Below are 17,791 nucleotides of genomic sequence, written 5' to 3' on the forward strand. Positions count from 1 at the left end.
CAGGCAGGAGGGAGCAGGGCATGGGGTATTTTGCTAAATTAGCCTTGGATGCCATCCTCCAGGCAGGGGGAGTCATCAAAGCAGGGCCGAGGGTCAGATGGTGTTTGAGGAGGTGCTGAGGGAGGCTCCTTGCGGGGAGAAGTGAGGTTGACGCGCATTGGGAGGCCGCCAGTTCGGCCTGGGAGGGAGGTGGAGGGCTTGAAGCAGGGCTCAAGCAGAGCGGAGGGAAGGGGAAACTGGATTTCACAGGTAGCATAAGGACTTGTGCTAGACGGGGAGGAGAGAAAGCAGCTCTGGGTGCTTGGTGAATGGGGAAAAGCAGATGGTACTGGCCGGGGTACTGACTCACGACCGGGAGAGGTTTGCGTGCGCGCGTGCGCGCGTATGAGGCGGTACTGAAGACAGGAGTTGGATTGAACGCGCGCAGTTCTACTTCTGGTACATCCAGGTGGGGTAGAAATCACTTCCTGCCCCTGGAGCCCTCGCTGGCTTATTCTGCAAACCCGGGGCGTGGACAGATTTTCCGGAAGCGTCCGGCCTCGCGGGTTGGGCGGTGGGCCGTCGGGGGTGTGGCCGCCGCCGACCCCGCCTCCGCGGGCTCCCTGCGGCGGTGGTCGCTCAGCTCTCGGCTCGGATCTCGGCTCAGGCCCGCATCGCCGCCCGCGCCCGCCTGCTTACCGGTAAGCCGGCGGCCCAGATCCCTTCCCGCCCTCGGGCCCCCTCGGTCCCGCAGGCCGGGCGCTCCCCCGGGACCCCTGCCGAGTGTCCTCCGCGGGCACCCGGGGACGGCTGAGGGGCGGCGGCCCGGCGCGGGCAGGGCTGAGGCGTCCCGCAGGCCACGTGTCCCCGCGGTAGCGGCGGGCGGGCGCGGGAGCCACGTGGCCTCCGGGCCGGGGTCGGGGCCCCCTCGCGGCCTGTGTGAACGCGGCCGCGACGCCCTGACCGCACCTGCCGCCCGCAGGACCATGGCCCACGCGGAGCGCACCTTCATCGCCATCAAGCCCGACGGCGTGCAGCGCGGCCTGATGGGCGAGATCATCAAGCGCTTCGAGCAGAAGGGATTCCGCCTTGTGGCCATGAAGTTCCTTCAGGTGACGCGCCCCGCTCCCCTACCCCCGCGGCGGCGAGGTCGCGGGTGGTTTTCCTTCCCCGCAGCGCCGATCCGCGTGTCTTTTTCTAGTCGGAGTCCCCCTTGGCTGATTTCGGACCCGCGAATACCCCATTGCTTTGGGCCTCCAACCCCCCCCGCCCCCCCACCCAGGGCGCCACGGGCCCACTTGACCCTTCCCCGAGGCCCGGGGGGACAGACGCCCTTGGAAGGCTAAGCGGAGGTGACGTGACTCAGGCTCCGGGGCTGCTTCCTTCTCGCGGCTGCGACGGGCAGTGGGCCGCAGGGGGGCAGCAGGGAGTGGAGGAGGTCTGCGCTCCGGGCCCACGCAGGTCCACCCAGGCACAGGATTGGAAGCTGGAATCCTTTTGTGCTTCAGCTTGCAACTCTGAGATGATTGAGGTCTTAAGTGGGGTGTGCCTTACTCTGCCCTTTCTCTGCAGGCTCCCTTTGGCATAGGGCAGTAACTTTATCTTCCACATTAAATTTGGGGTACAGATCTGGACCTTAGGGGATAAGTACCTAAGAACTGAAATTTAAACCAAGCTTTCTCAGTTAACGTCTGAAATGTTTAAAAGGGCATTGGGAATGGGCCAGAGGGTTTGATATGACCTCTGTCTGGCATATTTCCTTTGATTGCAGCCAACACTTAACTCCCTAACCACCTCTTTCTAAGGATTATAACATCTGTCAGGTCATTGACATGAGGGTGTCTTCATGATCAGAACAATCTTTCCGCTAAGATAGCATCAGTTTCATGGTTTGGATGGGTTTTTTTTTTTTTAAATACACACCTTATGGATGTGAGCTAAAATACACACCCAGACTTTTAGAGAACCTACCATGTTAACTGGCGGGGCGGGGGGGCGGGCGGGTTCTGAGGATGGGATAGAGCCGTATTTGAGCCTTTCTAGTTTACTTCCTAATTGGTACCTCCTCTTCAATGCCAGGCCTCTGAGGAGCTCCTGAAGCAGCACTACCTTGACCTGAAAGACCGCCCATTCTTCCCAGGGCTGGTGAAGTACATGAACTCAGGGCCGGTTGTGGCCATGGTACGTGCTTGTGGTGGAGGAGAGGGAACCAAGGAAAGTAACGGCTTATAGGTAACTGGGTTTGCTCAGTGTCTTCATGTTCCTTTTTAGACATCTTCCGCAGACACTCCAAATTCCTTGTTTTACAAAGGCAGCCTGCTGGAGTGAGTTAGTTTACAGAGCAACTGGGAACTTGGGAGGAAAAAGGAAGCGAGAATCAGAATTTAAAGAGTTCTCTGTGATCCTGTGCTAGAAATGAACTGGTCTATTTCTTCCTGTGGCATTAATGTCCAATTGGAAATGAAGTGAATAGAGGTAGAGGGTATAATAGGGAGTTAATAAAATTGTTGGGAAAGAAGCCCTACTTCCTGTTCCCTGAGGGTGACCTTTTCTTCTTTCTGCTTTTCCCTGGAATACATTTTCCCCTTTCATGTCAGTCTTTGCCATGTCTTGCTCTAACAGTCTTCTGCGATGCCCTTCCCACTGATCCTGTTCCAGTCTGGTCACTTTTCTTTACCCTTTCACCACTATTTTTTTAGAGTTTGTGGCTGCATAAGGATTCTTCAGTCTTGTTAATCTGTGTCTCAGCCAGAGTGGGAAGCCCCCAAGTTGGGCAGACTTTTTCTCTGTATCCTAGCAATACACTTGGGATGGAGTATTTTATGTCGACCCCTACTACTACTGGGGTTGGCTGATAATCATGTCACTGATTGGTCTTACTGATATGTGCTGTTAGGTAGGGGTAAATATTTGTTTTTAATGGTCCTGAATGGCAGAACTGATGAAATTCCTTTTCCCTACTGTCAAGGTCTGGGAGGGCCTGAATGTAGTGAAGACAGGGAGAGTGATGCTTGGGGAGACCAACCCAGCGGATTCTAAGCCAGGCACCATTCGTGGCGACTTCTGCATTCAAGTTGGCAGGTAAGCTCCAAGGGACACTAATGACTTTTCCTCAAAGCCACTTAACTTGGGTTTAAAACAAACATTTTTGGCATATTCCAATTTTAGAAAAATTTGAACGTTTAAATTAGGTGGTAATTATCACTGGATGAACGCTTTCTTAAATAGTTACTTCTCTAGGCTACTTAAAATTTTAGCCAAGGCATTGCACAAGGGAGCTGCCTGTGGTAGGTCCTTCGTGATAGCAGAAAGTGCAGAGAGTGGGGCAAGGAAGGGGTCTAGCCTTGGCTCTGCCCTTTGTATCCAAGGGTGTGTCACTTTTAGCCTTTTTGGTTCGCTCACTCATCAGAATCTCTACAAAAATTTTTATAGTTATGAGACTCAAATGGAATAAAGGGATTTTCAATAAGCGTGAATGTTTTGATTGGACTTTGCAAATTAGTGTTGTAAGAAAATACAGCAGAAATGGCCGTGATAATGAATACGTCACATCTAGTTTGGGTTTTGGTCTGGGTATTCCTATATTTTTCAAAATTTGAGAAGTAATGTTTTGTGGCAATCTTAGGTACAAGCACTGTTTTGAAAATTTAGAAGCATAATAAAGTTGCACCAAAAGTGATGCTTTTGGATTAAGTACTTTTATAGTTTTATAGTTGCTTTGAAGAGGAGATACTTGGGGGTGGTCAGCTGCTTCAAGGAGCAACTGGCTGAAAATGTCTTCAGTGACTGTCCTTTGCTTTATCCAGTAAACAGACTTTTGTACTTTAAAATGTGGTAACTAGAAATTGTTCTCCTTCTTAGGAACATCATTCATGGCAGTGATTCAGTAAAAAGTGCTGAGAAAGAAATCAGCCTGTGGTTTAAGCCTGAAGAACTGGTTGAGTACAAGTCTTGTGCTTTTGACTGGATATATGAATAAGAGGTGGACGGAGCATCAGTCCCCTCTGGCACCAACTGATGTGTCCCTGGGCACAGCTCTTCATTCCACTAACTTGGAAGCAGTAGGATGGATGTTTCTTTCCTAAAGTATATCTACCAATAAAGCCTTTGAAAACGGGGTGTAGCCTCTGGTGATTACTGGTTACTAAGCTGGAAGACGTGACTTGGTTCCCTGGCTATCGTAGTGTTATCCAGAACAAATTAATCCTGCTTGTTATGGAAAAATGATTTAATCCTTCTCAACACCTGGTATACTTCCAGACTCGAGGAGGGAAAGCAGTGAGGCTGAAGAGGACAAGTGTGGCACTGGTTGCGTATCTGAGGAAACTAATAAGGAAATAATGAACATAATAAAGATCCCAACCACTTTAGCTGATGTAGAAATGCACATTTCTGTACAAAGAATTTGTTGAAACTTGGTAGAATGAAACATAGACTAGTCAAGTTGTCCAGATTTACATTCTTGTTGATTGCAAATTGGGCGAGTTACGTATGAGGAAATGGAAGCCTAAGGACACCTGTAAGGTGAGGAGGATACCATGGCAATGCAGGATTAAATGAAACAATGCATGTAAAGCAGTTAACCTAGTGCCTGGCCCATAGCTGGTACACAAATATTCCCTGCAATCCTACCTCCCTTCTTATTCTCTACCCTGGGATGCGATATGTATCATGCCTATTTCCTGGGCTAGTAGTAAGTGGTTACAAAATCCATATTGCCTGTTAATTTTGCTGGATTGGTACAGTTGTAAAATGATGCCAAAGAGCACCTATCAATATAAATTATAACTGTCACCTGGAGTCTGCCTTAAAAACAAGATTATAGAAATATGTGCGTTTATGAATACCTGTTTTCTTAGGAAACTGGTGAAAGCTTTTCATGCCACTTCCATATAAAAGACTCAACATTACGTTTTTTTTTTTTGTTTTTTTTTTTTGGCCACATGGCTTTCCAGGATCTCAGTTTCCCGACCAGGGATTGAACCCGGGCCACAGCAGTGAAAGCCCAGAATCCTAACCACTAGGCCACCAGGGAACGCCCTCAACATTACATTTTTTTATGCACATTGCCATACTATAAGACAATGACAAACACATCAACAGCTTGGTACAAAGTGTCAGGATTCTAATTTCAAGTCAATGATTGACAAGAAATTTAACATTTTCTAAATTATTTTTTAGTTTCAAATGAATCTCATGTTTATATATGCTACATGCTTTCACTACATTAAGTGGCAGTTTATTGAAATTAGATCCTGGGGCAGGCCTGGGGTCTGCATTTTAGTGTGGAGGTGCCCACCCCGGATCCACATGCACAGTGGCTAAGGTACCTGTAATCAGCAGCAGCAGTTATTATGTATAGGCTTACTCTGTGCCAGGGATGTTCTAAGAACTTCACATACATGAATTCATTTAATGTTCACAACTCTTAGGAAGTTGGTACCAGTATCCTATTTTATAATAGGAAACTGAGTCAAGTTACAGAGCTTAACAAGTGAAGGAGTCAAGTTCCAATGCAAGCAGCTGGCTTTAGACTCTGCTCTTGGCCACTGTGCTTTACTACCTTTATATAGTTTTCCAAGTGACATGATAAAGTCGTGAGTTTGGAGGGTGATGAAGTCAAATTTGGAGTGGTGAGAGCTGAGAGGAAGGATATGAATGTTAGGACTTAATTTGGTAGAACTGAATGAGGAAGGGTAGGCTATGGTGAGGACAAGAGCACTGCCTCTGGAGTAAGGTTGGGTTTTGGACCTAATCCTATATACCAGTTGGCTGTGTGAAAGTGGACAACTAATTCAGAACCTTTTATGCTTTCGTAAAACTGTATTTTAAACATATAATAAATGCATTTTTTAAAATGCATTACTTTTTATATAATTATTTGTTGTTAATAGGCAAGCCCTGCTTTGGCCTGCTTGTGAGGCTTGGAATTCTTTTTTTTTTTTTTTTAAAGAGAGCGGTTGCTTGAGGATAAACAGCTAGTTTTTTTTTTTAAATTAATTAATTAATTAATTTATGGCTGTGTTGGGTCTTCGTTTCTGTGCAAGGGCTTTCTCTAGTTGTGGCAAGCGGGGGCCACTCTTCATCGCGGTGCGCGGGCCTCTCACTATCGCGGCCTCTCTTGTTGCGGAGCACAGGCTCCAGACGCGCAAGCTCAGTAATTGCGGCTCACGGGCCCAGCTGTTCCGCGGCGTGTGGGATCTTCTCAGACCAGGGCTCGAACCCGTGTCCCCTGCATTGGCAGGCAGATTCTCAACCAATGCGCCACCAGGGAAGCCCGAGGCTTGGAATTCTTAACAGGCCAAAAAGGGATGTTGACCTAGCCTCAGTAAGAGTGCAGAAAGGAAATAGTTGCTGTTTTCCCGGTCTCACAAGGCTGGATAAACAACACAGTGCTAAAGTTACTTGTTTTGGGGAAACATTTGTTCCTCTTAAAACATGGGCATAAAGCACTTTAGGAAACTACGTTTCCCAAGAGGCGCGTAACGGTTTAAAGAAGAATGTATATGTCAAAGCTCGGGATAGTAATTGAGGCCAACCTGGGAATTCCAATTTACTAGGGCAACTGTTTTCAAGCCATTTAAGGTAGGAAGCAGGGCAGAAATTAGGTTCTGTTTTTCTCGGAATGTGTTATATTTTTCTAAAGTGATGAAATTAACTCCTAAAGATACCCAATCCATCTCATTGCTATCTAACATCCATAAAATTCTCTACAAACTGCTTATGCAGTAAAAGTTGGATAATTTCCCACAGAGTCAACTGTTGATAAAGGAGGGTGTCTGCGTTCCCTCTTAATGTAAACAGCAAGAGCAAGCTGGGATAATTGATTTACATCCTATGAACCTTGTTGCTGAGGTTAATGGAGCTGGAAAAAAAAAAAGTCTCCTAGCAATCATGCCAACCCTGAAACACCATGTTCTGACTAAAGTGATTTAATTTCCCCACAAGGGGTCCATACTCACCCCTCCTGTGGTTTTTGCCTATTCCCTCCAAGTGAGATCCTGGCTCAAATGCAACTATGGCCATATATCCACCCATATTCTCTTCCTCTCGTCAGCCAGCAGTAAATTCTTCCTCACTCGTGCTGGCTTACCTTATGAGAGTACAGGTTCTGTGAGGGAGGAACTGATCTGACTTTCCCAGGGGCCTTCGACTGCTTATAGAAGGCACTCAAGGGACTTCCCTGGCCGTCCAATGGTTAAGACTCCGTGCTTCCACTGCAGGGGGTGCAGGTTCAATCCCTGGTTGGGGAACTAGGATCCTGCATGCTGCGTGGCGCGGCCAAAAAAATAAATAAGAAAAAGGCAGCACTCAATATTTTGAATAAAAAAGGAAATACCTCAAATACCAAAGCATATTAAAGAATTGCTCATATACAACTTAACTTTAACGTTTTATTTTGTGTAAAAAAGGGCAAATTTAGTGAATTATTTTCATCTTGTACACAAAGTTATAATTTTAATGCTTTTCACATCCATGCTGAAAATTTGCAATTTGGTAAAAATGAAAGGAACATAAATTTCTCCAAAGGAATTTTTCACGCCATTATATACACTTTACGAGAAAGTTTCAAACACTTTCTCAATGATCACAAGTTACCAAGAAAATAAAAGATTAAATTTGTACAGATATTGATCTATTTATCAAATACATACAGAAATGATGTAAAAACCTTATGCAGTTTACTTTGACCTCTGTCCTCAAAAGATTTGCCCAGGGACAGATACTTTTCTTTTGTATAAATGACTGTGGCTTTATTTAAAATATGAAAATCAAAGGAAGAAACCCAGTTTAATCACAGTATTTTTAAAATCCCTTCCCAATAGTAAAGGATCATTACCAAATATATAGCACCATAATACAAATATTGATGGGAGAGGGTATTCACATCACACAAAATTAATAATAATAAAAACAAACAAACACTGAAAACCCGTGTTAGTATCCGTAGAATAAGAAGTTGATAACAGCTTTAGCTTTCCTCATACACAGCAAGGAAAAGGTTAAAGAGTTTAAACTACCAAAAATCCCCAAATAATCCTAACAGGAAAAAAACAAAAGAAACCCAAGGTCAGCAGTACATTTGAACCGTAGAAGAGAATGGGGCTACTGAGTTGTACACTTGGAGTTGTGGCTAAGACATAAATCTCCTCTGCATCAACTCATTTTCTGTTCATCGGCAGCAGGGAGTTAGAGTCTGAACAATGAAGAGGGCTTCAGATTGTGTTTATTCGGTAGGAAGTCCTTACCAACATTTAACGTTGGTCATGGGATTAAGACACGAAACACTTCATAAATAGGTGGGAAATCTGAAAACACTCAGAGCATGGCTTTGCTGTAGAACTGGAAGCTTATAAAACCTGGCTACAAATGAGCATTTCACAGAACTAATTACCAGGCTCCAAATCAAATCCCTCCTGGTTTATTCAGTTCCCTATAGAGCCCCTAAGCCCAGGGCACTGTTAGAGCACACGATACAACTGGCTTCTTGTGTCCATATCATGGAATCGGAGTCCTGGGTTTAATTCACTAAGCCTGAGAATAAAGATTGTTGTAACCCTTGCTTTTTGGAAGTCTTCCAGGCTTTAAGTTTACAGGAAGATTCTTAAAAGTTAAAGATTTGGGAAGTGTGAGGATGTCACATTTACAGTAGGTCCCTCTCAGTAATGTTGTTTAAGATAAATATCCAGTAATTTAACAGCTGAATTCACATATATCTGACACATGAGAATCAACTTGGCGTTGATATGATCTGCATTTATGCCCCTAAAGAGTCAGTATTAAGAAATGTTGACATGCGATTCCATACATTCTTACACTATAAAGTAACAAATTTTACTTCCAGTAGCAACTACAAAACCTTATGATATTAACCCCTCTTGCATAGAATGAGGTAAACCTGTGCATATTACCAATGCTATTATTCCCAAAAGTAGAGCAATATTTTAGAAAATAAATTGCTGGTTTTTAATGTTCTATGCATTTTAAAATTCAAACAAAAAAAATCTTAGCTAAAATGGTGTCCTGGGGCTTTCCATTAACATTTTTTAAAGCATTCCATAGGCTGAAGGACTGTAGAGGTTAATCATTTTGATTAATTTCTAATTAGCCCTACCTATATTCCAGAGGAGATGGTCAATATTACCACTCTGAAGAGGCCAGGCTAAGACCCAGAAGCACTTCTAGAACAGATGCAAGTAATTCCTGAGAGTTTAGTTTATGAACCTCACTGGTAAATGCTAAAGCTCTCTCATTCAGTCACAACTCAGAAAGTCAAAAAATGCAGAGAGCAAACCTTTCACCAATTTACCCTTATATCCTTTTTTCAAAGGAAGCCATGTGAATTTTAAAATAGGGAATGTTCAAAATGGTCCAAATCTGTTATTATTGTTAAAATTAATTCTGAATAGAGTTAAAGACAATTCATACTAATTATATATATATGGAATTTTAAGAAAATTAAATTCTCTTTCAAATTAGTTTTCTAACAAATCCAGGATAGTTAAAAGCAGAGCTGGAATGATTTTGAAATCTAAACTTATCTTGGCTTTAAACAACTGTTAATTTGATTCTCCTGGTAATACAGAACATGTGTTTTGGGGCGTGGTTATACCAAGTATTATCTCACAGATGGAGAGAAATGGCAGAGAACTGATGAGAATCCCTTTTGTGGGGTATTTTTTAGTAAGGAAAATAAAATAAACTTAGGACAATATTGCATTTTCCCCAACCCCTCAACATGTAGACTGAGATCTTGTATATCTTGTCAACCATTCCAGTTTAATGCTTTAGTGTTAGGATAATTTTCCTCATTTTTTAATTAAAAGAGAACATATAAAAGTATCCAGAGTTCTTCCAGTTTCATACAGAACTCCAAAGAAATTTTCACAGAATGAAAAACATTTCTGTACAAATATTTAAAATGGGCTGCAATAAAATGCCAACAAGCAGAATTAATTACCCTTCCGTGATCTATGTGGTGATGTGCTCTCCGTGGGGCGGGGATGGGGGGGATGTTCAGTTGCCTATTCTGCAGCAGAGGAAGCTGGAGATGTGACTGGCCTAACTTCCAAAATCCCAAAATCTCCCAACAGGTACCAAAAAGGTTCATTTGTAATGACAGTTCATTTGCATTTACAACTATATCCTTCTTAAATCATTTCCTTCAATCCTGCTACCTAAACTTTAATCTTACCAAAAAAGTTAGAATTTCAGTTCTTGTTAACAATGCACATAAATCCAAACTTGGAAAATATTACAAAATTCTTTCAAAAGCTTCAAATACAACACAAAAATTGTCCATCTTTATAAATTGAAAAATTTCCCCCCACAGCTAAAATAGTTTCCCTACCCACTTGAAAAATCTGGAACTGAAATTTTCTATGTTTAGCAAAATGTCCCAGTAGAATAGCCCCGCTGTACAGCTGGATTGATTATAAATCAGTCCTGTGTAAAATTCTTTCCCTCCCACCCTCAGTTTCTGAGCAACCTCAGGGCTCTTGTTTGATGTAGAAGTTGGCAGAGCCATTGCTTTCCTGATCAGATGCTCCTTGGAGGAAATTATAATCCTCTCCATCTATCAACTCCTCCTTCAGCTGCAATGTAGTCACTGCAAGAAATAAATGTACAAGATGTTATTAAGTCTTTCTAGAATATTCAGATTGCTTCATGTTCCACCAGCTTCACAGGTAATAAGACTTCTTCATGTCTTCAATAACTCTTAAAACTAACCCCCCCGAAGGAAGAGCATTTAATTAATCTTAATTTTCAAAGTGTATTCGTAGTTAAGAAGAGTTCCAAAACGGAACAATACTGCAAATTGGACACTGCACAAATGGACACTGTCAATGAAATGTTGAAGGTAACAGTGATCACTAATTTGACTAGAATGATTAGAATTTTTCTCATGATTAAGTACTCACTTTTATGTCAATGTCTACATAAACAGCATATTTCTTGGATAGTGCTGAATAATAAGTAACACAACAAATGACTTTAATATGTTATTATCTCCAAGGAGTACCTAAAGACTCCCTTCATAAAAAAGATATAAATCTGATAATATTAAACACCTGTATTAAAACTAAAATCAAGAAAAACTTAAGTAATCATTTTAGGTAAAATAAAAATTGATTGACATCAGCAACGTGAAAATCCTTGGTATAAAAAACAGCTAACTTTGGGAATTCCCTGGTGGTCCAGTGGTTAGGACTCTGCACTTTCAATGCCGAGGGCACGGGTTCAATCCCAGATCGGGGAACTAAGATCCTGCAAGCTGTGCAGTGCGGCCAAAAAAGAAAACAAAAACAGCTAACATTATCAATGGGATCACTTAACAGTAGTACTACCTCTCTGAGTTCTTATCTGAAGACTTCTTTTTTAATGAAAACAAACAACAGTATAGGCAGTCCTCAATTTATGAACAGGTCATGTTCCAATAGGTCTTTATTTTTATGGACAACTGTTTTTCAGTTTCCAGTATTTTCAGTGGGGTTTAGGTTTCTTGGTAGCCACTGAAGTCATGCTAGTCATAATTTTTAGTGACAGGAGGGCTCTTCTTAATGCATGGACAAGCAAGAAGAAAAAGAGGAATGTTTTCTTTGCTGGTCCCAGCACTGGTCTTAGGCAAAAGTTTAGGCTGTTTAATTCTGAGATTTTCCTATCTCTTTTTAAAAACATCTCTTAAGTTACCTCAATGCAGTTAGCCAGTAGTTTCAGGCTGCCCTAAATCCTTTCCCTGAAGCGCACCCTCTACTTCCTATAGAACACCTCCCTTCAAAAAAATCACTTTCCTACTTTTTAAATGAAAATGATCTCAGCTAGGTGTTAAACAAACACTAGTCTTAGTAACTGCCAACCTCTCAGAGATGTATTCGAGTTTCTTAAAAAGTTACTGTTTAACCAAAATTGAGTTGGTAAAGTTTCAAATAATTTCAAGAACAGGTGACCTTTTATGCTTATATTCTCACTGGAATCTAATCCCATGGTGAGTAATGCTAACTTTCTTCTTCAATTTCTTCAGCACAGAGATCTGTTAAGTCAGAGGTCACAAACTGGGCTTTTCCCTCCCTCACCTCTGCCCTGTGGTTCTTTTAAATTGACTGAATATTCTGAAACAGGAGATTTCATATAAAACCATGAAAAGTAGGGAGACTTGGTAACATAAGACTAGCATTCTTGAAGGGCTATTAACAGTGGGAACCGATGTAGCCTAAGGCCTCCCTCTGCACAACTTGTGACTCTCAGGCTGGCTGCTCAGCCACTGAGTAACCACCTGTCTGCTTCCTGCAAAGGAAAGGTGAAATTTTTTTGTTTCTTTTTTTATGGCTCTTTTCATAACAATTGGAGCGAGAGGATGAAGATATATATGGAATGTAAATTGGGAACTGCTTATACAGGGGGAAAAAGGTCAATTTATGAGAAGAATTAGGACTCAAAGAGTATTTAGATGAGTAGTAAGCCAACTAAGTTTCATGAAACAGTAACACCACGTGGAACAATATTAAAATGGCTACCTTTAAAGTCAAATAGTGATAGAAAAATACTTCGTGTCTTGATTTTAGTTACAAAAGATTAGTTTCAAAAATAACGGTCTTTGACATCTTATTTAATAATTTAAAGAATAATCTTTTGGGGCTTCCCTGGTGGCGCAGTGGTTAAGAATCCGCCTGCCAATGCCTGGGACACGGGTTCGAGCCCGGGTCCGGGAAGATCCCACATGCCGTGGAGCAACTAAGCCCATGCGCCACAACTACTGAGCCTGTGCTCTAGAGCCTGCGAGCCACAACTACTGAGCCCGCGTGACTAGAGCCTGTGCTCCGCTACAAGAGAAGCCACCGCAATGAGAAGCCCGCATGCAGCAACGAAGACCCAACACAGCCAAAAATAAATAAAACTAAAAAAAAAAAAAAGGAATAATCTTTTGAAATAACGCTAATTCATTTTATTTTACTTTGGTACTTGTTTTGGTAATGGTGTTAAAAAATTTAATAGCCCAAAGACTGAAAAGTGAATACACTATGCCTACAATAATAGCAAAACACATACCAATCAGACTGCTGAAAGGTAAAGCAAACATGACTGTGCTTGCTTTCTTTAAAAAATCCTTTAAAAAAATTAGTTAATATGATAAAAATGTTTTTATGGAGGATATCAAACATATAACAGTTATCCTTCAAATCAAACCAACATGCATTGTTAAGGACATTTGAACAATACCATGAAAATAAACACATGGAAAAGGAAAAAACCCCCAAATTTCATTAAAGGTGCAGTACCCACAATAAAAGGTTGATTAAAACAATATCTTGTTATATGATGATCAGATGGCTAAATGAATGAGAAAAGAATTACTGTGCTTCAAGACCAAACATGTTCCATTCAAACAGATGCTTTTTGTTTTTTTTTAAATGTAAGAAAAGTAAATTGAAATTCTAAAGCACATCCTGAAACTATTTGCACTTGTTATTAACAACAAAGTTCTGGATTATGCTTCTACTCATGTTAAAATATGGAAACAATGTTCTTAAAAAAAAGTAACTCAAGATAAAGGTGAAACAGTCACTCAGATGTGTAATGTTCTAATGCAAAGTTTCAGTGTTTTCAAGGAACCTAAAATAAAGCCTGTCTGGTATCTTCACACTAATCGTTTCTCCTTTACAGGCCTTATTCTCAATGAATGATGGATGAAAGAAAATAGATCCTGTGGCTGATGTCACTTTCTACACAAATGCATTTTCTTGGCTCTGTTTTTAAAAAGAAGTACTTTGCTGACTTTAATCACTAACATTTCAGAAGACAATCTAACAGAAATCACATTCTCCTAGTTAGAAGTCCATAAATAATAAATTCTCTCAATAGCTAAACAAACCGTAGCTTTCAGAGAGTTAAGACAGCAACATAGTCCCTACATAGTTTCACCATAGTAAAATCACACTAAATCCCACAAGATGTGCCCCTAGCTCAGAAGACACACACAATAGACACGAGTGGAAAGGGAAGTCACTTAGGAGGCCTTGTAGGTTCCATCCTGTATGCCTACTCCAAGTTCCTGGGTTTTGCCAATCCTAAAAGTCAAGTTCTCTCACAAAACATGACACACGCCTTCAAAATCAGTCTAATGTTTAAAGAAAATACATCTAAAATGCAATAAAAATTCAAACATATTCAGAGCTCACAATATCTATAGTTAATTACTTAGGTTACAGAAAACTTTCATAATAACAAGTACAAAAAGAAAAAAGTTACAAAGACAAGAAAAGAAGTTGAAAGGCTCTTTAGACATTTGAAGGTATTTCCATAAAAGAGCAGATAAACTTGCATTTTCAGTCCTAATCCATTTCTTATACAAAAGAGGTACAGTAATTTTCTCCAGATATAAAGATATGAGTGATCTTCAGAGAAACAGACTAGGAAGGATCAAGATCACCTAATACACTGTTTAAGAAGGCAAAAGCTAAAGAACACATTTTAAAATGGGAAAAAAAAGGCTGATGACAACTTCAGGTGCAAAAATATTAGCAAACAGAGGAATGAGAAGAAAATAGAGCTAGGTGCTAAGTCCCATCATGGTTTTCAACATATAAAAGGCATTTTAAAGACTGCAAATTAGGTAAACAATTGTTTAAAAGCAATAGTTAGGATATGGCATAACATATGCCAAGGTAGATACAACTTTGGCTTTGGGGCTATTTGATCTGTACTCATGTCTAAGATTCATCATATGCAAGTGAAGCCTCTGACATTCTACGGTAACATGTTTGTTCTTAGCAATTACAAAGGGCAGTCTTCCTTATACTCTACCAGCTTAGCCTAACCAATTCAATTCAAATTAAATGTCATTTACTTACTTAATCACTGTACATATATAAACATGAAATTATAGAAATAAATTTCACTCAAATTCAATACCAAAATTATACAGGTATTATATTTCCAAATCCATGTTATTCAACTAAGATTGTGGTAAATGTTACTACCAGAACCAAAATCACACAGGAATACAAAACACATCCTGTCTACTGAATGAGACGCTATGGAATGCTATGAACAAAGCCTCATTTTTGGATCTGATTAATCAGATTGCTCCCTTATGGCATATTTCTCCCTCAGGTCAAGTCACGTAGAATTCTGCAATGCAAAATGTTCAACCATTTTAACGAAACCATGAAACAGTACAAGTTGTCTCACAATTCCATAAACTGAAATCACAGCTTTACCTGAATTTGAAGCTCAAAAGTGGCTTGTAACAAAATAAAAATCCTTCCCTGATTATTCATTTTAGTGAAGTGACTACCAAAGACTAATGAAAATGAATTTTTTAGTTGAAAGAAAAAGAAAAATTTAATGTCAGCATCTGTCATGCCAGACCATGCTTCTGTCTCCCACCACCCTAACCCAGACTTTGACCCTCTGCAGTACCTGAGGTGCTGATGTGACCAATTACCTGTTTTGAGGCTGGGATTGAACTCTCGGCTAGTGCGGGGAGGTGGGAAGGCCTCCGGGGCAGTCTGTGCTGGAAGGGTTCGATATGGAGGAGGAGTCAACTCTTCGCCACCAGAGAAGCTCCTCCGTACCCCACCTGTCATGGGCAGGCTCGACAAACTGACAGGCTTCTTCCCAAATGGCATCTTCCTCTCTAAATATCAAGTTAAACTAAAGTAAGCTTTTACTTACATGTGTGGTAAGAAAACTGCATCATAACTAGGAAAGGTTGTGCTGCATAGGATACTCTGAAAAGAGAACCAACTATGCAAGGTTTGTATTTCTGAAAACAAGGTGTGTGTGTGTGTGTGTGTGTGTGTGCGCGCGCGCGTGTTGGGGAGTGGATGATGGGGGAGATTATTTCTAGTCTCTCAGAGTCTGGTAATCCTGGTTCCTGACTCTCTAACCAATTTAAAACAAAACAAAGCAAAATGAACTACAGAGAGCATCGAGTGTGGAGAATAGCTGGCTAATTACCTTCAAATAAATTTTAGTTTGAGGGGGACTGACAATCCAATGGCAGAGAGGGTTTTTTTTTTTTTGTAAATGATGTTACCTGAAGAGAGCTTTATACTTTTTTTTTGAAGGTACTTTTCAGTCCATTATCTCTCTTAAGTCTTTTTTTTTTTTTTTTAAAGTTTGGGTTTATTTATTTATTTATTTATTTATGGCTGTACTGGGTCTTCGTTTCTGTGCGAGGGCTTTCTCTAGTTGCGGCAAGTGGGGGCCACTCTTCATCGCGGTGCGCGGGCCTCTCATTATCGCGGCCCCTTGTTGCGGAGCACAGGCTCAGTAATTGTGGCTCACGGGCCTAGTTGCTCCGCGGCATGTGGGATCTTCCCAGACCAGGGCTCGAACCCGTGTCCCCTGCATTAGCAGGCAGATTCTCAACCACTGCGCCACCAGGGAAGCCCAGCAGAGAGGGTTTTAAAACCCTACTTGTAGGCATTTCACTGCCCATATAAGCCCAAACAAACAGCGTCCTTCAGGGAGAAATCAAACAGTTTATTTAATGAATTATACGAGTGGCAGGACTTTACTGATATGAAATGTGCTCCCCTAACTTTTGGTTTATAATTCACTCTTTTAGAAAACAATTATAATTCTTATTCTGAAAAGCAGTTCTAAAATTTAAATGTTTGTTGCCTGCAAGTTCTTCAGCAATCTAATTTCTTTTGAAACACCCTTTGGTTACGGTTTCATAAGCACACATAAGCTTTCAAAGACTTACACAATGCTTTTACCAACAACAAAAAAATAAGCTTTGCAAATACTGAACAACCAAGCATACTGCATTAATTTGATTGAAAGCTGAAGGATACTTACATATCTTTGTGACTATAAATTATATCTGTTTTCTTCCAGAGTTTACAAATGACTCAGGCAAGAGCAATCAGAAATTATCCTTTGCAAAATCAGAGCTAAAAGACGAATCTAAGTTAGACAGTATTCTTATGTAAAATGATCTGGAAACCAAGCTCCTATGAGTACACATTCAACTCTCAACTGCCAAACCAAAATCACTTGCAGCATCCATTTAGACGAAAAAGTCTAATGTACTACACACTTGGAGGTAAAAATGCAAGGAGAATCTCCAACTCTCTACTACTTACAATAGCCCCTGAAGATGGTACAGAAATTAGTGCTGGTTTTCCTGCTCTAGAGTTACTAAGCCTTGAGGAAAAAAAGGCTTTTCAGATTGGACAGATCATGCGCACACAACAGTCTATATGATTCCCTCGACAGAACATCACCCTTATTTTTCAGAAGCACTAGTTAATAGTTATCCCTTTGCAGCATGAACACGGCTAATTAAAAAATAGGCTAGAACCCGCGCACCACAATGAAGAGTAGTCCCCTGCTCGCCACAACTAGAGAAAGCCAATCAACTGTCTAGTTCTGTAAAAAATAAGCCCTACCAATGAACACACTGATGGATGATTTTAGGTACAAAAAGACCAAAGAGCCATAAGATGAAACAACAGAGCCAGAATATAATAATCTGTAGACAAACTTAAAAACAAATAAAAGGTTTTGTGGCCTATCTGACTGATAGAAATCTGCATGCAATGGATGACTTAGGTTCCTGGACCCCAACTTCTTTCTTATTTTGGTAAGTAAAGTTTTGTGGATAAACTTCTAATAAATTATTTGCTGAGTAATGTGAAAAAATAAAAGGAACAGTGTCCTTACAATGAAGACTGCTTCTTCATTCACAAAGCAGTACAATTCCTTATCCTCAATTCCAAAATTCAAAGTTTTTTTGGGCAAAACTTTGGCAACAAAATCAGACCTCACTTGGTGATACTATTTATAATCTTTATTTGGC

The 17,791-nt window shown here is 41.0% G+C and overlaps 2 protein-coding genes across 12 annotated transcripts in view; one reads left to right on the top strand and one right to left on the bottom strand.

The window, feature by feature from the left end:
• The first annotated feature begins 484 nt into the window (after positions 1-484).
• NME2 (NME/NM23 nucleoside diphosphate kinase 2) lies at positions 485-4,096 on the top strand. The gene is made up of 5 exons (XM_061176615.1): positions 485-680; positions 962-1,091; positions 2,059-2,160; positions 2,948-3,060; positions 3,841-4,096. Exons 2-5 carry the CDS (start codon positions 966-968, stop codon positions 3,956-3,958), a joined length of 459 nt encoding a protein of 152 aa, XP_061032598.1. The 5' UTR covers positions 485-680; positions 962-965; the 3' UTR covers positions 3,959-4,096.
• A 3,427-nt stretch (positions 4,097-7,523) lies between these two features.
• The window catches only part of MBTD1 (mbt domain containing 1), a 68,411-nt gene continuing 58,143 nt past the window's right edge, over positions 7,524-17,791 (bottom strand). For 9 of the 11 annotated variants that reach the window (XM_061174974.1, XM_061174968.1, XM_061174967.1 and 6 more), the window contains 2 exons: positions 15,425-15,616; positions 7,524-10,588 (listed from right to left, as the gene is read on the bottom strand). In XM_061174974.1, the coding sequence (XP_061030957.1) occupies positions 10,470-10,588; positions 15,425-15,616 (311 nt within the window). In that variant the 3' untranslated portion in view covers positions 7,524-10,469. The remainder of the gene's footprint in view (positions 10,589-15,424; positions 15,617-17,791) is intronic. The other 2 variants (XM_061174973.1, XM_061174972.1) reach the window with 1 other exon arrangement.

This window comes from Eubalaena glacialis, chromosome 19 (assembly GCF_028564815.1).
Source record: "Eubalaena glacialis isolate mEubGla1 chromosome 19, mEubGla1.1.hap2.+ XY, whole genome shotgun sequence".
In the NCBI taxonomy this organism is placed as follows: Eukaryota; Metazoa; Chordata; class Mammalia; order Artiodactyla; family Balaenidae; genus Eubalaena; species Eubalaena glacialis.